This window comes from Ornithorhynchus anatinus, chromosome 4 (assembly GCF_004115215.2).
Source record: "Ornithorhynchus anatinus isolate Pmale09 chromosome 4, mOrnAna1.pri.v4, whole genome shotgun sequence".
Classification (NCBI taxonomy): Eukaryota; Metazoa; Chordata; class Mammalia; order Monotremata; family Ornithorhynchidae; genus Ornithorhynchus; species Ornithorhynchus anatinus.
In genome coordinates, this window is record NC_041731.1 from 16022924 (window position 1) to 16050069 (window position 27146).

At 43.3% G+C, this 27146-nt stretch overlaps 1 protein-coding gene across 1 annotated transcript in view; it reads left to right on the forward strand.

The window, feature by feature from the left end:
- PKD1L1 (polycystin 1 like 1, transient receptor potential channel interacting) overlaps window positions 1-27146 on the forward strand; it is a 94073-nt gene that overhangs the window by 32995 nt on the left and 33932 nt on the right. The window contains exons 23-37 of the mRNA XM_039911958.1: window positions 2095-2249; window positions 4245-4345; window positions 6843-7038; window positions 8758-8841; window positions 10887-11094; window positions 12615-12721; window positions 13938-14154; window positions 16125-16298; window positions 17033-17152; window positions 17244-17319; window positions 17713-17759; window positions 18385-18559; window positions 18909-19047; window positions 22452-22536; window positions 26992-27138. Coding sequence (XP_039767892.1) covers window positions 2095-2249; window positions 4245-4345; window positions 6843-7038; window positions 8758-8841; window positions 10887-11094; window positions 12615-12721; window positions 13938-14154; window positions 16125-16298; window positions 17033-17152; window positions 17244-17319; window positions 17713-17759; window positions 18385-18559; window positions 18909-19047; window positions 22452-22536; window positions 26992-27138 — 2031 coding nt within the window. The remainder of the gene's footprint in view (window positions 1-2094; window positions 2250-4244; window positions 4346-6842; window positions 7039-8757; window positions 8842-10886; window positions 11095-12614; window positions 12722-13937; window positions 14155-16124; window positions 16299-17032; window positions 17153-17243; window positions 17320-17712; window positions 17760-18384; window positions 18560-18908; window positions 19048-22451; window positions 22537-26991; window positions 27139-27146) is intronic.

A 27146-nucleotide genomic window follows, 5' to 3' on the forward strand; every position in this document is an offset into this window, starting at 1 on the left:
TGAGGGTACCCAAAGGGGTCCCAATCTACAATTTCCTCATCTGTTAGAGGTATTTGGGCAATTTCTGTTTGAGGGGTGGCTCCAATTAAAAGATTTGTTTAACAATAATAATAATAATGATGGTATTTGTTAAGCGCTTATTATGTGCCAAGTTGTTCTGGTTTACCATCAACCCCTCCCGCCCCCTTCTCTGTTTGGTTCCCCGAGGCAGGATCTAATTGTTTGAATGAGTACTCGCCACATCCCTTCCTCAGAGAAGTAGCGTGGCTCAGTGGAAAGAGCAGGGGCTTGGCAGTCAGAGGTCATGGGTTCTAATCCTGGCTCTGCCACTGGTCTGCTGTGTGACTTCGGACAAGTCACTTAACTTCTCTGTGCCTCAGTTACCTCATCTGTCAAATGGGGATTAAGACCGTGAGCCCCACGTGGGACAACCTGATTACCTTGTATCTCCCCCAGCGCTTAGAACAGTGCTTGGCACATAGTAAGGGCTTAACAAATACTATCATTATTATTATTAATATTGGTCTCCCATGTCTGAAACAGCCATCCTCTGATTGGTTGTACCAGGCTGGATCTGATTTATGGGCAAATCTGCCTGTTTAGTGTCAGCGATAGGCTCTCTTCTGCCAAACCCGAGTGCATCTCTTTCTCTCGATTCCTTCCTTCTGGGATGTGGGACGTGCGGCTTTGAGCAAATCCCTGTCCTGGCTGTGAAGCAGAGTTATTGAAGGCTGAATTGTACTCTCCAAGAGGTTAGTGCAGTGCTCAACACACAGTAAACACTCAATAAATACGATTGAATGAATAAAGGTGTATCATCTCCAGGAAATTGGGATTTAGAGCAGTCTCCGCAGGCTTCCCTGGCTTCTGGCTCCAGGACGATCGAGGTTAAAAAAGGGTGGACTGTGGGAAAGGTTGGTGTTACATGGTAGCTTTCCCTCTCTTCCCTACAAATCCCTAGGAAATGCCAGGCTCTACTTATGGCTTTCTTCTCTCTGACTCTCAGCAGGGAGGTTTCAAGGAAACTGGGGGTAATTGGGTGGTCTCTGGGAGGACAGATGAGGGGGGCCAGACCCTGTCCCATTCTACCTCCTTCCCCCTGCCCCACCACCTCTTCTCCAGGAGGGTTGAAATCAAACCTGATTAGAGTTGAGAAGGGAAATGATCTCTCTGTAAAGACGCCTCTAGAGCAGTCAGCGTTGAAGAATTCACTAACCATGTGGCTCTCTGCCCTTCAGCGCAGATTAGCTTCATGGTACCTTTCACTGAGTGATGGAGTATGCCTGAGCTGGTAACAGAAAACAAATTGAAAGTTACTTTTTTGGTTTTGGTTTTGGACATCAGATCATAAACGGTGCCATACTGGGTGAGACGAAAGGTCCCTTCGGGCACAGTATTCTGTCTCTGAGTGTGTCCCAGGATACTTATGGGAATAGTATGAAAGTTTCCCTCTTTGACTCTGCTATAGTAAGTTACTAAAGAGCCTCTGTATTCATTCGTTCAATCGTATTTATTAAGTGCTTACTGTGTGCAGAGCACTGTACTAAACGCTTAGAAAGTACAATACAACAATAAAGAGAGACAATTCCTGCCCACAGTGGGCTTACAGAAATGGAAGGATTATGAGCAAAACCCAACCCGTGAGCCGTCTTGTTCAAGCAACCATCCCAGTCACAGAAGCCTGGATAACATTTGGGGTGAAAGAGTCTGAGCAATAAATCTAAACCATGCGCTTTACTGCCATGTGCAGAGAAGCAGCGTGGCTCAGTGGAAAGAGCCCGGGCTTGGGAGTCAGAGGTCGAGGGTTCAAATCCCGGCTCTGCCACTTGGCAGCTGTGTGACTGTGGGCAAGTCACTTAACTTCTCTGTGCCTCAGTTACCTCCTCTGTAAAATGGGAATGAAGATTGTGAGCCTCACATGGGACAACCTGATTACCCTGTATCCACCCCAGTGCTTAGAATAGTGCTCCGCACATAGTAAGCACTTAACAAATACCAACATTATTATTATTATTATTATGTGGTGCTGTTTGATGCTTAAAACATGTTTACTGATTTCAACAGACTATCTAGAAGTATTTTCTGGTTTAACAGAATAATGAGAAGAGGACAATATTTTCATTGTCTCGAGACAAAATGAACTTCCATCAGTTCAGGTGGCTTCCTAAAAGCTCCCAAGAATCTTTGCAAATCACAGTGGAATTTTCTAAACCAACCTCGAGGACTTTCCCTGTGCTGCTATTAGTGAGGTAAGCTATGGAACTAGAGTATTCTTTTTAAACCTTCCCACCTGACCTCAGGTTACATTAGATTATGATGGCTGTTTTGCCATCTAATTTTTATACAGACCTATTCCTCAACCTTGAAGCCCATCTTTCCTTCCATCATTTCTCACCAGTAGAAAATCCCGTTAGAAGCATAAGGATACATAGAGATGCTTTTAAAAATATTAAAAAGAATAATTGATAGAACAAAATCAACCTATGACTCATTTTTTGTACTTTGGAAAAGTGATTCCATTCTGGGAAGTGAATCTCTTGTTCAACTCCCTTTAAAATTGACGTCTTTCAGGAAATGCCCTGTCGCTAAGCTGGCATGATAAACAGGAAAGCTGTTCTCCGTTGGATGGGAAACAATTTCTGTTGTGGGCAGTTATTCAAGGAAACTGAACATCTGAATAAAGAAGTCAGTCAACCAATGGTACTCACTGAGCACTTACCGTGTGCAGAGCACTGTACGGAGCACTTGAGAGAGTACAACGAGCTTACAGTTTACTTCATTAGTTGGCTGTGAGGTGTCGTGGGACAAGTCAATAGATCTGTTCTAATCCTGGGACCTGCTGGGTGCCCCTGGGCAAATCACTTAACCTCTCTGTGCCTCAGTTTCCTTGCCTGTAAAATGAAGATGGATACGCTCTCCATATCTTTTAGATTGAAAGCCCAGGGTGTAGAATATGGACCGCGTCTGTTCTGCTTTTTTTGCATCTTCACCAGCACTTACAGTCGTTTGACACAGAAGAAGCTCTTAATAAATATTACGGTGAAATATTTATTTTAAACTCCAGCATCAAAACCAAGTATCTTGAAAGAATTCCCCCTGTGCTTAGTACAGTGCCTGGCACATAGTAAGCACTTAACAAATTCCATAAAGCAAACCAAGCTTGTTGTGGGCAGGGAATGTGTTGCTTATTGTTATATCATACTCATCTAAACATGTAGTGATAATTATAATTATTATTATGGCACTTGTTCATTCATTCATTGAGTCGTATTTACTGAACGCTTACTGTGTGCAGAGCACTATACTAAGTGAATGGGAAAGCATCAATAAAGAGAGACGATCCCTGCCCACAACGAGCTACCGGTCTAGAGGGGGGGAGGTTGTTAAGCGCTTACTATGTGCCAAACACCATTCTAAGCGCTGGGGTAGATAGAAGTTAAGCAGATTGGGCCCGTCCCTGTCCCACACCGAGCTCACACTCTTAATCCACATTTTTTACAGATGAGGTAACTGAGGCACAGAGAAGTTAGTGATTTGCCCAAAATCACACAGCAGACAAGTGGTGGAACCAGGATTAGAACCCATGACCTTCTGACTTCCAGGCCTGTACTCTATCCACTACACTCATGCTGCTTCTCATTACACCATGTTGCGTTCTGCACCCCGTAAGCGCTCAGTAAATACAGTTGACTGACCATAAAACAAAACAATCGTTCACACAGGACAGGGTCAAATGTAGCTGTCGTTGGGCTCTCCTGAGCAGAGTTGCCCTCTCTTCAAGTTTGCCCCGTCTCCGAAACAGCCTCCACCGCTATTTCCTTTCATTTCTTGTCTGTATTTTAGGCCAGCGTGTGGAGCAGAGAATGGTTCGGGGCCGGGTGAGGAATGTGTGGCTGAATCCAGTAGCCCTTGATGGGCCGCGCCAGTGATTGCTTTGAGCAACAATTAATTTCCTGCCTAAATACCCAACTACCCAGAGCTAAATGATATAAATTAGCACTTGAGTCTCATCAATTGGTTTATTCTCCTAAGGTCATCTTAGAAATAGTATTATATCCACCAACTAATTGAATGTACTTAGTATCTATGGCAACCAACATTTTTTTTTTACCAAGATGATAGGGCTATCACAGCAGAGAACTATCAGCGTTTCTTTGGGCGATAAAAAGCATTCCTTGCAGAGAATAGTACAAAGACACTATGATACAGACACTTATGGTCGTTTCTCTGTAATTTTTTTGTAGGTTCTTGGAAAAACCGACTCCTCTCCTTTTTAATGTGAAACAGACTCACTTCTGGGATCATCAAGTCGTTCAGATCTTTATACCTGCGGTTGCTCTGAAAAGTTAGCGATGTCTCATATTGTTAAAATGTCCACCTGTTTTCTGTGTTAGAAAGTCTACCCATCGGATAGCTGCCATCCGCTTGCTTGGCTGGAGAACCCACTGATGAACCGAAGAAGCCCTTAGAAATAGGCTGAAATTTAATTTCATTTAAATGAAAACGTCCAGTGCGGCGGCTCTGCTTTTGGCTCTTATTAGCACCGTAAATGCTAGTTTTTAGTGCTTTTTCATTTTAATGTTGAGTGAGTTGCCCTTTTCAATGTGGAGTTACTCGGGAAATGAAAGCATAATAATAACTGTTAAGCGTTTACTATATGCCATGCACTGTACTAAGCACTGGGGTAGATACAAGATGACCGGGTCCCATAGGGGGCTCGCAGTTGAAGTAGGAGGGAGAAAAGGTATTGAATCCCCATTCTGCAGATGAGGGAACTGAGTGACTCTACCAAGGTCACACAGCAGACAAAGGGGAGGCGCTGGGATTAGAACCCAGAGCCTCTCTGACTCCTTCCACTAGGCCACACTGCTTTTCAAAATTTCTACTTGTAGAATTGCGGTAAGGATGTCAATAAATTCATTTGACCAGATTTATAGGTTGCTTCAGGCATGGCCATGGCAGGCGTGGTGACAGCGTCCCCCCAAAAATCTTACCCTGGCCTGAAGTGGATCGTCTGCTATAGAGACAGTCTCGCACGCACACACGAGCGGCGTGGCCAAGGGGCTAGATCCCGGGCCTGGGAGTCAGAATGGTCATGGGTTCTAATCCCAGCACCGCCACATGTCTGCTGTGTGACCTTGGGCAAGTCACTTCGCTTCTCGGGGCCTCAGTTACCTCATCTGTGAAAATGGGGATTAAAAGATGTGAGCCGCATGTGGGACAATCTGATTGCCCTGTGTCTACCCCAGCGCTTAGAACAGAACAGTGCTTAGAACAGCGTAGAGCACATAGTACGCGCTTTACAGATACCATAATTATTATTATTATCATTTATTGAGCGCTTACTGTGTGCAAAGCACTGTACTAAACACTTGGGAGAGTACAAAATAACAACCAACGGACACATTTCCTGGTCGCAACAAGCTCAGAGTCGTAGGCAGCCAATCGGGGGTTTGATATGGCAGAACAAGGTGGTTCTCAATGAGTGGTTGGAAGCAAAGAGTCCTATTCATTCTTTCATTCATTCGGTTGTATTTACTGAGCGCTTACTGTGTGCAGAGCCCTGTACTAAGCATTTGGAAAGTGCAATTCAGCAATATAGTGTGGCGATTTTGAAAGAATATTGGATTAGGAGTCAGGAGACTTGGGTTCTAGTCCTAGCTCTGCAATTTACCAACTTTGTGAACTTGGGCGGTGACTTAACCTCTCTGTGCCTCAGTTTACTCATCTATAAAATGGGGATAAAATTCCCTTTCTTCCTCCCTCTTAGACTGTGTGCCTTGTTTGGAGACAGGAACGGTTTCTTTACCTATTAACTTTCATTCATTCAGTCGTATTTATCGAGCGCTTACTGTGTGCACAGCACTGTCCTAAGCGCTCATAATGATGGTATTTGTTAAGCGCTTATTAGGTGCCAAGTACCGTTTTAAGTGCTGGGGTAGAGTCAAGGTAATCAGGTTGTCTCGTTTGGGGCTCACAGTCTTAATCCCCATTTTACAGATGAGGTAACTGAGGCCCAGAGAAGTGAAATGACTTGCCAACAAGCAGCAGATGGGCGGTGGAGGCGGGATTAGAACCCACGTCCTCTGACTCCCAAGTCACTGCTCTTGCCGCTAGGCCACGCTGACACATAATAAGTACATAATGGACACCATTATTATTATTTTTAGAGGGTAGAACCATTTCCCGTGTTAAGAACTTAGCATCCACCTCTAAATGCACCATCTAATTCTTTTCATTCATATAATATAACCCCAGCTTTTTTTTTTCTTTTGCAAATATAATGTTGGTATTTGTTAAGCACTTACTATGTGCAGAGCACTGTTCTAAGCGCTGGGGTAGATACAGGGTAATCAGGTTGTCCCACGTGAGGCTCACAGTCTTAATCCCCATTTGACAGATGAGGTAACTGAGGCACAGAGAAGTGAAGTGACTCGCCCACAGTCCCACAGCTGACAAGTGGCAGAGCTGGGATTCGAACCTATGACCTCTGACTCCAAAGCCCAGGCTCTTTCCACTGAGCCACGCTGCTCATATCCGTGGTTCATTTCCCAAGACAGCTAGAAAATCTCAATGACCTAGGATTGGGAAATGATATCTTTACATCAGGAATCCTGATGGTATTAGAAATAATTGTAGAGAGGGAGGTCTAGAACTGCATTCTTGGTTATCCGGTAGTTAGTTCAAACAGTTCAAAGCTAACTGTTCCCTAACCTACCTCCCATCTCCCTTCTCCCCCTCCCTTGCCTTTTGACCTAAGCTAAGCTTCTGGGTTTTGTTTTTTGTAAGTGATTCATTTTGTTCATTTTAGGTTATTTTTTATTTTGTATTTTTCACTTCAGGTCCTGGATCTGGTTATTTATCATTACTAGATGCTGATTACAACAGAAAACCCCAAAATAAGTACTTCACTAGCATAGCAAACTACGCAGTCAGTGTGCGCGGAATTCAGTGCTTACTTTGGGATATTGAAAGAGAGTGGAAATCAGGTGGCTGCCATCCACAGCAGGGAACTATTTTAGGAAATATCAACTGCAGGTAACAGCATCACATTAAAAAACTGTTTCCCCCTCTTGTCTGTAAGCTTCTTGTGGGCAGGGAATATGTCTATCGACTCTGCTGTATTACATTCTCCCAAACCCTTAGTACAGTGCTCTGCACATAGTAAGTGCTCAATCAATGCCACTGTTTGACCGATTGATTGACATCTAATCTACCTGAATCCCAAAAACATACTTAAAGTAGAACTATTCCTAGCTCTGACTCTTTTAAGGGTAGAATTTCTAATGTGTGAGGGCTTTGTATTCTTCAAGTACAAATGTCTTCTATGACCCCTGCGATACCATAAAGAATCGATATCCTAAAGAAAATGTTTTTAATTGTATCATTTCTGGGACTATTTTAAATTATATATTTTTTAAAAATATTGCTTTCTGTCTATAGAACTTACTTTTGAATATAAATGATGAGGTATTAATTGCCTACATTTAGAATGAGATTTATTGTTATTGTTTTTGTCTGTCCGCCTCCCCCGATTAGACTGTAAGCCCGTCAGTGGGCAGGGACTGTCTCTATCTGTTGCCGATTTGTACATTCCAAGCGCTTAGTACAGAGCTCTGCACATAGTAAGCGCTCAATAAATATTATTGAATGAATTCTTCCTCCCCGCCGCCCCAACTTAAAAAAGTTTTTTGTAATCAGGTTAACTTGTTCTGTATCCTTTTAACCGTGTCTGAAACGTCAGTGGTTTATGTAACATCAGATACTTAAACACCAGGAAATAATTTTGGATGCTCACCATTGCACCTGATAACAAACTAGAATCTTGCTCTCTTTTGCTAAAGCTCATCTTTAAAATAGTCCAAAATAATACGTAATGTCTAAAAACATTCTGGCTAATCTATTAAATTGACCAAATTCATTTTGAAGATTTCTTATTTTTCTCACGCCTAGGTTATTTCATCAGCCTTCGGTATTTGAGTGCCTAGTTTGAACAGAGCACTAAATTAAGCACTTGAGAAAGGACTTTGAGTCCTGTCAAAAAAAGTGTTTGTATTACATAATTTAGTTAGAATGCTGTGGATAAATTTGGGGATATTCTCCTGATAATGCATGTCTGTTTGGATAGTAAACAGAGTGATGTTGGAAGAAGCAGTCATGTGCATGTCAGGTAAAAGCAGCATGGCTCAGTGGAAAGAGCCCGGGCTTGGGAGTCAGAGGTCATGGGTTCTAATCCAGGCTCCATCGCTTGTCATCTGTGTGACCTTGGGCAAGTCGCTTAACTTCTCTGTGCCTCAGTTACATCATCTGTAAACTGGGGATGAAGTCTGTGAGCCCTACATGGGACAACCTGATTACCTTGTATTTACCCCAGCACTTAGAACGGTGCTTGGCACTTAACAAATAGCAACATTATTATTATTATTATTATTGAAAGTAGAATACTATAATGCAATTTCTCCTTAACAAATATGGTGCTTCAAAAACGCACTTTTCAAAGGGAAGAGACTGTTCTCCTTCCCATTTTTACTGTGAGTCTCATGCGGAACAGGGACTGAATCCAATCTAATTACCTTGTATTTACCTCAGCACTTAGAACAGTGTTTGACACATAGAAAGTGACTAACAAATACCTTTAAAAAAAGAGACAAAAGGAGGCAAAGACACATTTCCTTGCCTCAAAAAGTTTCCAATGCATTATATGTAAAATTCCACCTCAAATATGATTTCTTCTACTAACTGGCATCTCCTTTCTAGTTGCAACCATTTGACGACATTCACTGTGGTGAGCAGAGAGTTAAATACCACCTTGGAAACTGCAGGAGTGTTCCAGGATCGGAGGTAAGGAAAATCTAACGCTAGAAAAAGGTCTGTGGGTAGTTCAGACTAGTGACCGGGAGGTAACTTGTGAAACGGAAGTTAACGCTATGCCCAAAATGTCACTAGCTAGCCGTCCTTTGAAATTGAAGATGAAGAGAATACTTGACGGGGTCCACTGGAGCATTCTGTGTGCCTCTCCTACAGGTTCTTTGCAAATAGTAGCTTAATATTTAGATCTACACAAAGTTTCAACTGGAAAATGCTGGATTATCCCACTCTAGGGCTGGTCTGTTTACCACCGTTGCCTACCGGAAGGTAATTCTTGGATCTTCCAGCTTGAGCTTCCCTGACTCCTTCAAACATTTCTTCGGCCGTCCTTGCCTTCGGTAATCTTTCTTTAGCTCGTCACGCTGCCGCTGCCGGCGTGGTAGTGATATTTATTAAGCACTTACTGTGTGCAGAGCACTGGACTAACATGAGAAACAACATGTCCAAGTGGATGGAGCGTGGGTCTGGGTTCTAATCCCCGCTCTGCTCGGCACACTGTGAATGCTCATGAAATACCATCAGTCGATTATAGAAGAGCTAAGTCACGCGAGCAGATCGGCTCCCTGACGTAACAAGTGAGCGTAGAGCAAGAGGGGACGAAAAGCGTCCAATAAAGCCCTCAATAAATGGATTGACCGAGAAGCAACAGTTAGGGCGTGAGAGAGGGCAGTGGAGCCAGCAAATGAGACTCGGGGGGAATGGTCACAGAGGGGAGGAGGAGGAGGAAGGATCAGATCAGGTGTTCATAACTCTGACATGACTGACCTTTTTGGAAAAGACTAGTAAGTAGCCTTGGGTTCTCGATGACCTCAAGGCAGCCTATCATGCCGAAAGATGTACTCTATAACTGTCAAGAACCCAGGCCTATTGATGTTCTCGAGTGCTTTCAAGAGTTGTATGATCCCAGGAGACAGTTCTTGATGCTCTTCCCCGAACTTCTGGATCTTATGTGCGGCATAGGTCATATTAAGCCGTAGACTGCACATTCCTTTATTTTTTAATGGTATTAAGTTGTATGTGGGAAGCACTATTCTAAGAACTGGGATGCATACAAGTTAATCGGGTCAGACACAGTCCTTGTCCCAGACAGGTTTCACGGTCTAGGTAGGAGGGAGAATGATCCCCATTTGTCAGGTGAGGAAACTGAGACCCAGAGAAGTGACTTGCCCAAGGTGACATAGCAGGCAAGTGGCAGAGCCAGGATTAGAACCCAGGTCTTCTGGCTCCCAGGCCCGTGCTTTATCCTTTAGGTCACGCTGCTTCCTAGTCATAAGCTACTGTAGACGGGAATCGAGTCTTCCAACTCTAATGTATTGTACTCTCCCAAGTACTTAGTACAGTGGTCCGCACACAGTAAGAGCTCAATAAATGTCATTGATTGATATTAGTGGTGCATTGGAATCTAAAGCCACTTTCTGATTTCAGCAGCACTGAATTTACTGCTTTCTTCAAGACATGGATTAGAAATGCACTTTTTGCTTGATATGAAAGTATAGCAATATAAACCCTGTATAGTGTCAGAGCCTCTAGCCTCCGAAGTGTTCCTAGTCACTTTCTGAATAGGATCCCCTTTTTAAAACTATCATACACCCAGTTCTACCAAAAAGTGTCGGAAAAGTTTTAAGAATACTAGGCAAGACCTACATCTAGTAATATCAGAAAATGAAGAAAGCGGGGCAATAAGCGAAACTGCCTGGATCTGGCTTAACTCAAAAGCCCTAACTCAAGCAACCAGTGGTATTTACTGAACACTTACTGTGTGCAGAGCACTGTATTAAGCACCTGGAAGAACACAGTACCAAAGAATCGATATAGATGATCCCCGCCCTCAAGGAGCTTAAAGACTCACGTGAGAGACAGACATTAAAGTGAATTATGGATGGCTATGTACATAGGTTTTGGGAAGCATGGGGGAAGGTTGAATATCAAAGTATTTCAGGGGATTCACTGAGAAATTCGGGCACTGCAATATTCATTTAAATAATTCATCAGCTGATCTCCTTTGATTTTCCTTACAGCACTGGTAAAAACATTTTCCCGTGTATGTTCCTTTCATCTTTTGGGATTCTTTACGTTGTTCTGGCCATTGTGAGCAAATTCACGGATGCACACGAAGCAAAGAAAAAGGGTTACATTTTCCTTCAAGACAACATGTCAACAGACCGACAGCAGTACGCAATTATCGTTGACACTGGTTTCAGATCCCAGGCCCAGCTTTCTGCCAAGGTAATTGCGAAGGAAGGAATGTCGTCGATCTGTCGCTAGAAGATTTAGCTAAAATGAACCCTAGCACTACTGCGAACGCGTGATTGAACGGTTTAGGTCCCGGGGCATTTGCACCAACCAGGTTGTTACCTGCGATACTGAAATCCACTTATCGATCCCCGGTGACCGAGGCACGGAGAAGTTAAGCGGTTTGCCCGAGGTCACGCGGCAGTCAAGCGGCAGAGCCAGGATTAGAACCCACATCCTCTGACTCCCAGGCCCATGTTCTTTCCACTCAACAATGCTGCTTCTCAATAAAAATAAAATACAGATAAATAGAGCTACCTAGGAGAAGGATACGTAGATAAGCGCTCTGGGGGGATGGGATTAGAAGCTAAGTGCTTAAAATGGTGGGTTAGAAGGAGGTTAGAATGAACATGGGGTCAACGGTGGAGGAGGTGAGACGGAGGGAGAGTGAGTGGGTTGGTGTTAGAGGATGGAGGTGTGCGGGCTGGGTTGTAGTGGGAGAGAAGCCAACATTAGACTGTAAACCCATCACTGGGCAGGGATTGTCTCTCTCTGTTGCCAAATTGTATATTCCAATCACTTAGTACAGTGCTCTGCACATAGTAAGCACTCAATAAATACTATTGAAAGAATGAATGACTCGGGAGGTTGGGGAGAGCTGATTGAGTGCCTTGAACCTCATAGTGAGGAGTTTCTGCTTGATGTAGAGGGAGGGAAAATAGGTCTAAGTAAAATTAAGTGGTGTTGCTGGGATTAGAACCCAGATCTCCTGCAACCTATTCCTGTGCACTGTGTCCACTAGACCGTAACTGCTTAATATAACGATGAGTTTACAGTCTAGAGGAACAGGAATGGAATCTCCATGTTAGAGTTGAGGAGACTGAGTCACAGAGAAGATAAGGGACGTGCCCAAGGCAAATAGAGCCAGGATTGGAATCTAAGTACTCTGACTCTCCGGTCTGTGTTCTTTCCACTGGACTAGCCTGCTTTCTTTTGCATTTTTAAACAATCTATATTAAAGTAAGGCAAAATGCAAACTGCTCTACACTTTCTTTATCTTTCTGGTTTTTGCCTTTCCTGTTTCTGGTGTCCTTAATTGTCCTCATGGTTCATGACGCTGTGCGAACTTTCAATTTGTACAGAGCGTGGAAGATTTATTCTCCTTCATTGTATTGCCTATTATAACTGAAACAAAATCAATGAAGGGGATATGTTCTGCTAAACAAGAGATAGTAGGAGAATGAAATGAGAGAGATGGTGGAAGAAAACGAAATATTCTCTAATTTGCTAGTCCATGTTATTTAAGTGTGCTTCAGGGACCATTCTTTGCTCACATAATTCTCTAGGGAACAATATTTGTGTATCTCCAAAATAAACTCTAATGCACTATTGTTATAATTAGTAGTAATAATAATATTACCCTAAGCAGAACCAAAATAAAGACACAATTCCACCTGTGACCCGACTCTCCCGTTGTTCTTCTCTTTGAATAAATTCTCTACTTCTATTTTAAGGTCCATATTGTTTTGTACGGTGAAGATGGCCTTTCTGAAACTAGAGAACTCTCCTGTCCAGAGAAGCCCCTGTTTGAAAATAATTCCCGACACACCTTTATATTGAGGTATGGAATTTGAAAACACCATAAGAGGAACTTCTGGCTGCAAGGAGAGAAGCGACTCCGATTACTTGATGAACTCAGAGAGCTGGATGAGGCCTAATTCACTCATTCGGTCATATTTATTGAGCGCTTACTGTGTGGGGACCACTGTACTAAGTGCTCGGGAGAATAATAATAGTAATTATGGCACTTGTTAATCGTTTACTAGGTGCCAAGCACTGTTCTAAGCACCGGGGTAGATACAAGTTAATCAGGTCGGTCACGGGCCCTGTCCCCCATGCGGCTCACACTCTGAATCCTCATTTTACAAATAAGGGAACTGAGGGCCGGAGAAGTGAAGTGACTTGCCCGAGGTCACACAGCAGACAAGTGGCAGAGCCAGGATTAGAACCCACATCCTTCTGACTCCCAGGTCCGTGCTCCTTCCACTAAAACCATGCTGCTTCTCTAACCAATGACACAATAAACAGTCACGTTCCTTCCCCGCAGCGAGTTTACCTCATGAGCTCCTCTTGCCCTTGTCTCTGGACAGGGAAGGTGACGCAGCCTTAAGAGCAGGAAATGTATCTACCAACTCTATTGTACTCTTCTCTCCCAAGTGCTCTGTACAAAGAAAGCTCTCCATAAATACCACTGATTAATTGATGTTTGTCTCCTTTTAGAGAAGCAGTGTGCCTCAGTGGAAAGACCCCAGGCTTGGGAGTCAGAGGCTGTGGGTTCTAATCCTGGCTCTGCCACTTGTCAGCTGGGGAACTATGGGCAAGTCACTTCACTTCTCTGGGCCTCAGTTACCTCATCTGTAAATGGTGATGAAGACTGTGAGCCCCACGTGGGACTCGTATCTATCCTAGCACTTAGAATAGTGCTTGGCAGATAGTAAGCACTTAACGTATACCATCATTATTATTATATGTTTGCCCAATCGCCCTTAGTAGTCTACTGTCTCATGGTCAGCATGGTCACATTTTAGTTACATTTCCATGTACATTCTTCCATGGAATGGGTAGTGACTAATCTCATCTCCAGACTTAATAAACCCCCTCCTTCATTAATAATAACAATAATAATGATAAAGATAAAAACAGCACTTGTTGGGCTTACTGTATGCATTGGGGAAGATAGAAGATAATTAGATCAAGCATAGTCCCTGTCCCAAACAGGGCTCACTTTCTAAGTAGGAAGAAGAAATGATCCTCTGACCCTTTGTTTATGCGATCAGCATTCCAGAGAGTCTGGGCCCTCTGTGGAAAATCCACCTTTGGCACAATAACAGCGGACCGTCTCCGAGCTGGTACGTGAGCCGTGTGACGGTGAAAGACCTGATGACGGGAGCTCATTGGGTCTTCCCCGCCGAGTGCTGGCTGGCCGTCGATAAGGGTGACGGGAGAGTGGAACGGGAACTTACTTGTCTTCGTCGTGGATCGGTCTTCCGAAAGGTAAAACCCACTCTAAATTGCGTTGTTACTGCCAATATGTTGCTTTTACCGATCATGAAAACCTTCGCTGTTTTTTAATAATAATAATAATAATAACTTTAGTATTTGTTAAGCCCTTACTATGAGCCAAGTGCTGTTCTAAGGACTGGGGTAGATACAAGGTAATCAGGTTGCCCCACATGGAGAAAAGAGGGAAGATCCAGAAAAGGTTTTGGAGATGAACGAGCAGAATTTGGCAGTTGAGTGAATGTGAAATCCGAAAACGGTGAGGAGTTGAGGGTGACACCGAGGTGGCAGGTTTCTACTTGGACAGAGATAATGGGAGTGAACAGAAGGAGATGGGAAAGTCAAGAGGCAGAAGTTTAGGAGGGAAGGTGAGCAGTTCCGTTTTAGACATATTGGGTTTGATGTGCCATGGGCATGTAGGTGAAGACCAGTCAGTCAGTGGTATTTATGGAATACTTGCTGTGTGCAGGGCACTGTACCAAGCACTTGGGAGAATACAACACGATAATATAACAGAAGATGTTCTGAAGGCAAGAGAAAATGCCAGATTGGAGATTAGGTGAGGGGTCAGGGCGGGAGAGGTAGATGTTTGTGGGAATCATCGATATCCTCACTGGACTGTAAACTCCTTGAAGGTAGGGATAATGCCTACCGACTCTATTGTATCGTACTCTCATGCGTGATTGGTACAGTGCTCGGCACACTGTGTATGCTCATTAAATACCATCAATTGATTACAGAAGTGCTAGTTAAAGTCATGTGAGCAGAACAGCTCCCTGATATAAGTGAGTGTAGAGCAAGAGTTGGGGATAAGCATCCAATAAAGCCCTCAATAAATGGATTGACCGAGAAGCAAGCCTCGTAGGACACTCACAGTTAGGGCATGAGAGAGGGCAATGGAGCCAGCAAATGAGACTGGGGGAGTGGTCAGAGAGAGAGGAGGAGGGGAAGGAGGAGGAAGACGTGGAGGAAAAGGAGGAGAGAGCATCATGGCGGCAAACCAAGGTGTGAAAATGTTTCAAGGTGGAAGAAATGGGCCACAGTTTCAAAGGCAGCCGAGGCCAAATAGGACTAGGACAGAGTAGAGCCCACTGACATGGCTATTAGGAGGCCATCGGTGACCTCAGACTGCTGTTTAGGGAAGGGATGGAGCCAGAAGGGTCTTTGGCAGCCTCTGTATTTATATTATTCCAAACCTTCCACTGTGCAGCCTGGAATGGATTTGAATAGGGCCAGAGAGCACTATGTTCTATTGGCCAGGCTCTGCGAGAAACCTGAGTCCCATTTACAGACTTTCCGTTCTGAATCTAAGCAACAGAGTAAAACCGACTGTCCTACGCAGCCGGATTTTCAGTCTTAAAATTGTCTTTGTTGGGAGTAATTAATCTCTGAGTTCCCGAGTAGATTTGATCATTCTGCATTTTTCTGGTGATGGTAAGTAAATGGCAATCCTCCAAATCTACCATATTATAGAATAGCCAATACTAGACAGTAACCACATTACCAAAACTATTGTTTTTGCCTTACATTTGCTAATTGATTGACATATATGTTCAGAAATGAGGTCCACTGGCGTGAATATTTTTTTGCTAATTTTGGTAAACGTTGTCATTTGAAATTTGCATATGAAAGGTGAATTCTCCTCTCAATTAAGAATTTGATCCTTGCGTTTTCCCTTGTTATCTTTTTTATATTCTGGTTTCCAGGGCATAAAGGAACACTGAAAGATATCTGTGAGCAAGTACATTGGAATGCAGAATGCTCAGGGGACTCTAGTTATTTATCATCAAATGGGCCTGCTTTTCTTTTTATATCTGCTCATTATGTCACTCTGTGACCAAACTAAAAGCTCTAGTGTTTCTAGTCCTGACAGATCTACTGGTGCCTTTGCAGAAGAAACTCACCACGAAAGGCATTTACAACTTACAGGCCCATTGTCTGAAGTACATCTTTCTCTCTTCCAGCTTTTATATTCAAAGTTCACAGAATATCTAGAGGAATTCCACATCTGGTTCTCAGTTTATAGCCATCCATCTTATAGCTCTTTCACCCAGACCCAGAGGCTCACGGTCTGCTTTGTCTTGGCGCTTGGATATATGTGTTTTGACGCCCTTCTAACTCACCTGGAACCAGAAGAGGTAGGTGAGATTACCCTGACCCACGCAAAACACAATCCTGAGAAAGCTTCCGGAGAACTTGCTGAGGCCTGAGACAAGGAGACCTTGATTGTGATCACATTTGGTAATTGGCAATAATGATGATAAAATGAGCTCCTTTACTTCAGAGGGTATATAGTTTCCTGAGAAAAATTGTATGCCCATTTTTATGCAAGCAAAAGTACTTCCAACTGGTGTCTTGCCAGGTCTCAGGGATCAGCCCTGAATTACAGCTTTTCTCATAAACTCTGAAAGGCTGGAGAGGACAGCGAAAGAATGTGCTCAAATCACCTCTTTCCCGAAGAATGCCCGCATTGCTCTAGCCACCCACAGTCCTTAATCTCCAACACAGACCTAATGAGGCGAATTGAGGGTTTACTGGAAATTTATGGGGATCCGTGCATTTGGGGTATTAGGTTTCTTATCTGCGTCATCTCTATCTATAAACTGCAAGCTGAGCAAAGAAGGCCAAAAAGGAGGTTGTGTTCTGGGAAAATGGAGGGGACATTTGCTTTCTTCCTAAGGAAACAGATAACTCCCTATGTGCATTTAAGGGGGAAAGGAAAAGCCTGTGAGTGAAATCACATCCAACTAAAACTTTCGATGTGCATTTATCACGTATTTTGTATTTTCAGAGCGGTCATTCTTGTATTTTTCTTTTGGAGATGTGAAAATGGCAATCACTGAAAATCTGGCTTTGTTGCTGTTGTTTGTAGCTTTCACCGGACCTTGGCCTCACTGAGATCTCTGCGCTCACCATGATGAAGGGCACTCTCTCCACCCTTATCATCTTTCCCATGGCTTTATTATTGTCCTTCCTTTTCAGGTTCAGTGAGGTAAAAAAAAAAAATCAAATAACTTTGATTGCTTTGTTCACTTTTCAGTAGCTCCTTCGTGGTTAGCTAAACCTCCTCTCCTTCTCTTCAGCGCAGAATCAGTGACCACGGCTTGGGTGGAGACCAGCGTAAATCTCTAAGGGGATTTCAGATGCACACAGTTGAGGGTATGGAAAAAACACCCAGTCTGCCTACCATCTAGCAAAAAGAAACCCCTATCATTAAGCCTATAGCAAGTAAGCCAAAGTCGTAAATCTGAACTTCAAAATAAGAAGCAATTTTTAAAGGCACTCGTCACCGTTAAAATTTGGAAAATAACGACCCAACTCAAATTTATGGTTTGTCACAGAAAAAAATGGTAGATATGATTATATTTTCCAATAGTTAATATGGAAATCTGTGGTACACCGATTAGAATATTTTATTCCCAAAACAATCCTCAACAGGTGCTAACTCCTAAGTCTCCTGATTAAAGTTTTCATAGAAAAATCTATCCACTTTTTTTTTTAATGAGCTCTCCAAGGAATCCAAATAACCATTTCTGTTTTTTTTTTAATCAGGTTGTAATTCCCACCGGTGGTCTCAGGATTTGTGCAAGAAAGATGAGGTAAACAGATAATCACATAGTTATTCAGCCATCAGTCACAGTGATTGAGTGTTTACTATGTGCGAAGCTCTGTATTAAACACTTGAGAGAGTACAGTATAACAGATTCGGTAGATATGGTCCCTGCACACAATGAGCTTACAGTCTAGAGGTGCAGACAGACAATATAAAGAAATGTTACATTACAGATGTATATATAAATGTTATGGGACTGAGTGGTGAATAAAGGGTTAATTTATACCTTTATAATGATTTGATGACTTGATTTATCATAATCTCCTAAATGTTTCCCCCCTTTTTTTTTTTTTTTGCTATAATAGGGTTAAATAGTACGTTTTCATCTTTTGGTTGTGAAATACATTTGATGTGTGATATGGAGTTGCTGGTCACTGAACACTACTCATTAAAGTAGATCTTTATATAGGCTTTACATAGTGTTAGATGAATGAAACTTTTTGTTTTTCCTAATTTCAGTGGTTCCTTTTCAAGTCACTCATTTTTTTTTGTCATTTGTTGTGCTCCATAGAAAAACACCCCGTTCTCATTCTGTGGGTTTATAAGCGTACATTATGATATGCCATGGGTGTCAAACTTGTAAAGTGTTTTGTGCCACTGCTATTCTATAGGGTGGAGTGCTGAACTCATTAACTCCGGGAGTCCCGTCTGGAACCATCTCTGGGAGAGCGGAGAGAGAAAGCGATCTCACCTCGGGCAGGAGCTCTTCGGGGTTTGAGGCCTGCCACTGTGACCACCAGCCTATTCGAAAGCGGGGCCACGGTCACCACCCTTTGTACTCATCAGGTTAGAGTATCAATACAGACTTACCTATCATAGCGTGATAATAGTTACGGTATTGACGAAGCCCTTACTGTTTGCCAAACCCTGTGCTAAATGCTGAGGGTAAATACAGTCAAATCTGACACTGTTCTTGTCCCACACGGAGAGCGAGTTGACCTCTCTATTTCAGTTGAGGAAACTGAGACTTTTAGAAGTTAAGTGAGTTGCCCAAAGTTACGCAGGAGGCAAATGGTGAGCCGGGTTTAGAACCCAGGTCTCTAAATAGCCGGTCCTACACTCTTTCAACTAGGTCCCATTGCTTCTCCAGCTGTAATTGAGATGGATGTGTTACCTCTTTATCTGTTTTCTTTAGAATCCAGGAGCACCTTCAGACCACCTGTTCCTAGAAGACAAATGGAGCAACCAACAACCCTGTGGCGTTATGTGGCCTGGGCCATCTGTGGACTCGTTTCCTTGACCTGTGTAGTGATAACGGGGCTACTCGGATTCGGGTACGAAGCAAAGAACGTAATCATGAAACGGTTTCCAGGTTGGAAGCACGGTGTTGCAAGAATTCCCTAAATCTCTTATAGTAATGGGAGTATTAGCAAAAGCAATTCTATTCATCGCTGTGTGACAAGCACTGAAAAAGCAACATGGCCTAGTGGATAGAGCAGGGGCCTGGGACTTAGAAGGGCTTGGGTTCTAGTCGCGGCTCTGCCACTCGTCTGCTGTGTGACCTTTAGCAAGTCACTTAATTTCTCTGTGCCTCAGTTACCTCATCTGTAAAATGAGGATTAAGACCGGGAGCCCCATGTGGGACATGGCAGTTTCCAACCTGATTACCTTGTATCAGATACCCCAACCCTTAGAATAGTTCCTGACCCTATTTAAGTGCTGAAGAAATACCATTAAAAGAGCTGTCTCCTGATCACTGGGATAAAAAGATAATCAAAACAGGCAGTTCCCTTTCCCCACAGTCTAAGATCGGGGCAAAGAACGTTAAGAATGAGTTGCCAATGGCACAGAGTTACATTTTCAACAGAGCAAGGTAACTATATTCCAGGACAGTTAGGGGTGGGAATATTGCTAGAGTCTTCTTGCTCACCGATCCAGACAGTTTCAAATTTTATCTGACTCAATACATTTTTTTTAGTTAAATGTTTCCCGAAGAAGACGTTAGAGAATTTCGACACCCAAATTGCTTTTTTGCAGCAAGCAAGTCAGCAGAACTGAATGAAATTTTGATGGCTTTAGACCACATCGGTAGATTGGAAGTAAATAAATCATTAGGACCAGATGGTATTCTTTTGAGAGTTCTGAAGGAGTTTGAAGGGGAAATTGCTGAATTCCTGGTTGGAGGATGCCACTATCGAATGGCTACTGAAGTAAAAGACTGAGTAAATCCCAAGGTGATCCTGAGGTGATCCTGGTAATTGATTTTATTAACGTAATTATGTTAATCCCTTAAAAGATAATCAGATCAGATGTAATCTATGTCCTAGATGTGGTTCACAATCTAAGAGAGTGGGAGAACTTGTGTCATCCCCATTTTGGGTTGAAGGAATTGAGGGATGAGAAGCAGTGTGGTCTAGTGGAAAGGGTACGAGCCTGGAAGTCAGAGGACCTGGGTTCTAATCCCAGCTCCGTCTGTGATTCTATTTATTGCTGTTATTCTTGTCTGTCTCTCTCCCCCGATTAGACTGTAAGCCCGTCAAAGGGCAGGGACTGTCTCTGTCTGTTACCGATTTGTACATTCCAAGCGCTTAGTACTGTGCTCTGCACATAGTAAGCGCTCAATAAATACTATTGAATGAATGAATGAATGTAACCTTGGTCAAGACACTCAACTTCTCTGTGCCTCAATTACCTCATATATTAAATGAGGATGAATAATAATAATAATGTTGGTATTTGTTAAGCACTTACTATGTGCAGAGCACTGTTCTAAGCGCTGGGGTAGATACAGGGTAATCAGGTTGTCCCACGTGAGGCTCACAGTTAATGCCCATTTTACAGATGAGGTAACTGAGGCACAGAGAAGTGAAGTGACTTGCCCACAGTCACACAGCTGACAAGTGGCAGAGCCGGGAGTTGAACTCATGACCTCTGACTCCGAAGCCCAGGCTCTTTCCACTGAGCCACGCTGCTTCCCTGAAGATGAAGATGAGGAACCCCATTTAGGCCAGGGACTGTGTCCAACCAGATTAACTTAATAATAATAATGTTGGTATTTGTTAAGCGCTTACTATGTGCCGAGCACTGTTCTAAGCGCTGGGGTAGACATAGGGGAATCAGGTTGTCCCACGTGGGGCTCACAGTCTTAATCCCCATTTTACAGATGAGGGAACTGAGGCACGGAGAAGTTAAGTGACTTGCCCACAGTCACACAGCCGACAAGTGGCAGAGCTGGGATTCGAACTCATGAGCCCTGACTCCAAAGCCCGTGCTCTTTCCACTGAGCCACGCAACTTGTATCTACCCTAGTGCTTAGCACAGTGCCTGGCACATAGTAGGCACTTAAAAATACCATGAAAAAGGGAGGGAAGATGCTCAGGCTGAATTGTGGCTCATCATTATCATTGGCACGACAGAACACCTCAGTGAGCAGCACACTGTAGACAGCAAGAGCAAAAGACGTGGCCACTGCCCTGGAGGAATTTATAATCGAATGGGAAAGTCGGGGGTTAAACACTGTTACATATACATTGTGTAACCGAGTAAGAGAAAAGATTGAAAGGAGAAAAAGGAAGAAATGGAATAAATGAATCATCAAGTAGATTAAAAAATAGTAAATACAGACATAGCCATGATACAGCCAGAATGTGGCCATGTTACGGAGAATTTTTCCGGTGTACTTCCGTGTTATAAATCTCGGGCAAAGGAATATTAATTTCGTTTTCATGCTATATACTGGATTGATAAACACCACTAAACTACTGCTTAATCTTTAAGCAAGGACACACAGTCCTACGATGAGGAGATTATGTTCTTGGTGAACTCTATGTTGAAGACAACTTGCTTTACTTTATATGGCTCCCCGTACCTTGACTGATGCAGTGATATCACATTTTATTATATCCAGAAAAATGCAAATCGTTAGAAGACTATTACCAAACATTCTTTAACGTCATTCTATCAAAAAAAAAATGTGTTATGGAAACAGCTGCCGTGGAAGACCGGAGTGTAACAACGTCACAACACGCCTCAATATTCAATAAACGAGTTGTCGTATGATTTTGAGGCTGTGCCTGTGTGTGTGGTTGTTCAGTGATTCCTCTGAGTAATAAAGGGCTTTGCACCTCTAATGGGAATAGTTCATCAATAGCAAAATTTTGACTTCACGTAATCTGACAGTTTCATTTGAAATCAGATGGGCTTTAACTTGAAATGGTGCCTTGACTGTACAGAAAAGCACATTACTAAAATGTGCTGCAGAAGAGATGATGTAGAAGGAGCACTTCTGTATGCTGTCTTCTACTGAGTGAGGATTCTTTGACCAGCCCAGCAGGAGCATATCTTAATATTCTCACAGTGCCAGAGATTGCTAACTCTCCTCTTTCCTCCCATTAGAATATCTGAGTCTCATTTCTATTTTCCATGATTCTTTGTCCCTCTGAGGCTGAACTGAAGGGCAATTACGGGCAACTGCCTGGGCAATTATAGGCTAAATTGTGCAGGATCCCAGATAAGAGAAATTGATTATTCTCCACAAGCAATGGAAGCTCAGTGAGCAGAAGAACAGTTATTGCCTTGGTGGAGTTGGGGTCCGTAAGGAACCCTGAATCCATTATTGATTCACCGGGGATTTGCCCGGGTTTTTACATCTATCCTATTGGGGTTAGTTAAGTCCCAGAAAAAAAACCCTATCTTGGAAGTAGGAAACCATGAGTTTAACTCTTTTCCCTTTCCCCAGGTTTGGTCCTTCCAAATGTATCATTTGGCTCCACTTGGTGTTCTTCTCTATTGTGACCTGCATTTTGGTTATCCAGCCCTTTGGGGTAAGTAACACTTTTATTGTTCCTTGTCCTTAGTAATGATGAGCCTGGTCCTATTTCCTGATCCTCCCTCTACAGAGTAGTCCTTTTTCATGTTCGTTCATTCTGAGAGAAAAATCAACTTTCATATACTTTAACTTGTTGGATATACTGATTAGCGTGGTCATTATACAAGGTTGGGGAATGAGTTTAGCCAATTTCTGGTTTCCCTGAAACGAATGGCTCAGTTATTGGGTCCCATCCGCCTCTTATTTCTACATCCCTCTCCCTTCTTACTGGCTAGTCACTTGAAGATAAGTGGGTGGTTGGGTGTTAGAGTGAGGAGGTGAAACTGAAGTAATGTGTTTTAGTGTTCCTATTCCGTAAAGCCAACGAGTACTCACTGAGTCTCTAAAATTACTAGGCACATGGGGCTTTCTGTCCATAAGAAGCTTAAAGTGCTTGTGGAGGCAGAATGTCTAGTACACAGTCAGTATAACTGCGCCTACCTTAACCTGTCATAAAAAGAGGACATTGAAGTGTCCATCCTCCTCTCTCTTGCTGCCGACCTCTTGCTCATAACTGGACCTCCCACCCACTTCACATCTAGGAGACCATTCATTCATTCAATAGTATTTATTGAGCGCTTACGATGTGCAGAGCGCTGTACTAAGCGCTTGGAATGAACAAGTCGGCAACAGATAGAGACAGTCCCTGCCATTTGATGGGCTTACAGTCTAATCGGGGGAGACGGACAGACGAGAACAATGGCAATAAATAGAGTCAAGGGGAAGAACATCTCGTAAAATCAATGGCAACTAAATAGAATCAAGGCAATGTACAATTCATTAACAAAATAAATAGGGTAATGAAAATATATACAGTTACCTGTTCTCCCCGTCTCCAAGGGCCTTTGAAAATTACATCTCCAGGAGGTCTTCCCTGATTAATCTCTATTTTCTCCACCCTGTTTCCCCTGAACTGCCATTTCAGTGCTTCTGGGAAACTTAAGCTCTTAGGCACTCCTCCCGGCAATTTTTGGCCCGTTGCATTTGCACGCATATGTTTTCATTCTCTCGATTCACATATAAGGAATCACAAGCTGAGTATTCAGTCATTTCCCGGGTTCAGTTGGTCTCTTCTTCTTTTGGTGGCTACAAGAGAGTTAAGTAATAAATCCCGACGTAGCAAGTAACCAGGAAGGGAGACGATTTCTGCACTCTGACAGCCTCTTTAGGAGTATCCATTATTGCTATTGTTCTTGTCTGTCCTTCTCCCCCGATTAGACTGTAAGCCCGTCATAGGGCAGGGACTGACTCTATCTGTTACCGTTTTGTACATTCCAAGCGCTTAGTACAGTGCTTGGAACTGCACATAGTAAGCGCTCAATAAATGAATAAATGAAAGGACAAAGACTCTAAGTATCTTACATTTTGTTATATGTTGAGGCAAAGGCATGATCTTAATAATGATGGTCTCTTTTAAGTGCTCACTATGTGCCAAGCATGTTCTGAAGGGCTGGGGTAGATACCCAGGTTGCTAGCGTAGTTTCCCAAGCCTCATCTCTAAGGGCTTCTTCCCCATGAGGGTTTCACATGCACCCAGAAAATAATTACTTCTTCTCAAAGAGTTTCAAGTTTGGGTCTCTGCTTTTGCAAATTCTCCTGGAAGTAGCCTGCCTCAGCCACCCTAGCTCAAGCACCACCTCCTCTATTCCCACAAGCTTCTGGCCCCCTCCTCCCTGTGCCGTGAGCGTAGTGGATAGAGTTACGGGCCTGGGTTCTCATCTCGGCTCCGCCACTTATCTGCTGTGTGACCTCGAGCAAGTCACTTCACTTCTCTGTGCTTCGGTCACCTCATCTGTAAAATGGGGAATGAGACCGTGAGCCCCACGTGGGATGACATCAACTGTGTCCAATGCGATTTGCTTGAATTCACCCTAGCACTTTGTACAGTGCTTGGCACGTAGTACGCGCTTAACAAATATCGTTATTATTATTATGTATCTCTGAGGTTTCTAGAATAGCAAAATTGGCTCTTCTAATGAGTAAGACACTTTGACCGATCTTCTTTTTCCTTGGCCAATCAGTTTCATACTCTGGAAGTCTTTTGACTTTTCTGAAGCTCTATGTAGAAATACAGTTTCTCACATTTTCTCATATAACATGGCCATTTATCTGGAAAAGAATTCATCACATGTTCCATATTACACCCTGAGCAATGACTAACTTCTAAGGCTTTCAAGGTGTTCCGAAGTTATGCAACCCCTAAGCATTGTCCCTTCCCAGCGTGGCTCAGTGGAAAGAGCCCGGGCTTGGGAGTCAGAGGGCATGGGTTCGAATCCCAGCTCTGCCACTTGACCGCTGTGTGACTGTGGGCAAGTCACTTCACTTCTCGGTGCCTCAGTTCCCTCATCTGTCAAATGGGGATGAAGACTGTGAGCCTCACGTGGAACGACCTGATTACCCTGTATCTCCCCCAGCGCTTAGAACAGTGCTCTGCACATAGTAAGCGCTTAGCAAATACCAACATTATTATCAGGGCACTTGGGTCTCTATCCCTTGATCACTTTGATACACACCCCACCCCCAGGCTCACACCACTTATGGACAAGAGGAGCAGTGTGGTCTAATGGAATGAGCAAGGGTCTGGGAGTCAGAGGACCTAGGTTCTAATCCCAGTCCCTCCCAGCCCCCTGCCTGCTGTATGACCTTGGGCAAGTCACTTGGCTTCTCCGTGCCTCAGTCACCTCATCTGTGAGCCCCATGTGAGACAGGGACTGTGTCCAACCCGATTTGCTTTTCTCTACCCAGGGGCTTAGTACAATGCCTGGACTTAGAAAGCGCTTAACAAATACCTCAATTATTTTATCCTTAAGTCTGCCATTTCCCCTTCAGGTAATTTGTTTCAATGTCTTTCTCCACCACTAGGACTGTAAGCTCCTTGAGGGCAGGAATACCAACTCTATTGTACTGTACTCTCCCAAGCACCTACTACAGTGCTCTGCACACAGTAAGTGCTCAATAAATACCATTGATTGATTGATTGACTATGAGTCCTATATGGGAGCTTGTGGTTCACACATCTATGTCCCCAAACTGGAGAACATCTGAATTTGAATTTTCCTGTGAAGGGGGAAAGATATATTAAGGAAATAAACTCCACCTGGACTGTAATCTCACTGTAGTCAGGGAATGTATCTGTTGTATTGCGTTGTATTCTCCCAAACACTTAGTACAGTGCTCTGCACAGAGTAAACATTCAATAAATATGATTGAAAAAGTTTAAAGAATGAAAACTAGAAAGTAAAATGTTATTGGGCTACCTAATTCATTCAATCGTATTTATTGAGTGTCTACTGTGTACAGAGCACTGTACTAAGCGCTTGGGAGAGTACAAGAATAAACAGACACATTCCCTGCCCCCAGTGAATTTCAAACATTCGTGTCATCAGCATGAATATTCTAGAGTTGAGCACCTTTGCTGTCTGCCTGGTTTTTTCAGCATATTCTTCTTCCTCTGAGACCTACTACGTTCTACCAGAAATAAACCCCTCTTCCCACATCCGCCTATAAATTCCACCCCAACACCTCACTGTGTTGGAGATGAAAAAGGATTCTAGTGAACTGCTTTGGGTGATGACTTTGACAGTTCACCTGTCTTGGGTTGAAGTATTTCTTCTCACTTGTCTTCTGTTTGCCCTCTAGACTGTAGAGAAGCAGCGGGGCTCAGTGGAAAGAGCCCGGGCTTGGGAGTCAGAGGTCATGGGTTCAAATCCTGACTCTGCCCCTTGTCAGCTCTGTGACTGTGGGCAAGTCACTTCACTTCTCTGTGCCTCAGCTCCCTCCTCTGTAAAATGGAGGTGAAGACTGTGAGCCTCACGTGAGACAACCTCATTCCCCTGTATCTACCCCAGAGCTTAGAACAGTGCTCTGCACATAGTAAGCGCTTAACAAGTACCAACATTATTATTGGGAAGCAACGTGGCTCAGTGGAAAGAGCACGGGCTTGGAAGTCAGAGGTCATGGGTTCGAATCCCAGCTCCGCCTCTTGTCAGCTGTGTGACTGTGGGCAAGTCACTTCACTTCTCTGTGCCTCAGTTACCTCATCTGTAAATTGGGGATTAAGACTGTGAGCCTCATGAGGACAACCTGATTACCCTATGTCTACCCCAGCACTTAGAACAGTGCTCTGCACATAGCACTTAACAAATACCAACATTATTATTATTATTATTAAACTCATTGTAGGCAGGGAATGTGTCTAAGAACTCTTTTATATTGTACTCTCCCAAGTGCTCACTAAATACCATTGATTAATTGTTGACTGATTGTTTATATGCTTGGGACAAAGAACAAATTACACTTGGGGTAACTCGCCTGAATTTTAGTCAAGATCTGAAGGAAGTTTTCCAAGTGTAGAAAGACAACAAGCCCAGGAGGTTAGTTCTCTCTAAATTACCTCGATGTTTTCGCTCAGATATTTCTTTTAGCTTTGGTCGCAGTCTGGAGAGAGAGAAGTTCTACAGAAGTGGACCTCGAATATGAATGGGACCCTCTTGCCGATCATTTCCTTCCTTCTCCTCCTTGCCATTGTCAGCTTGATCCTGCGACTGAATTTGAAAAAGTAAGGCA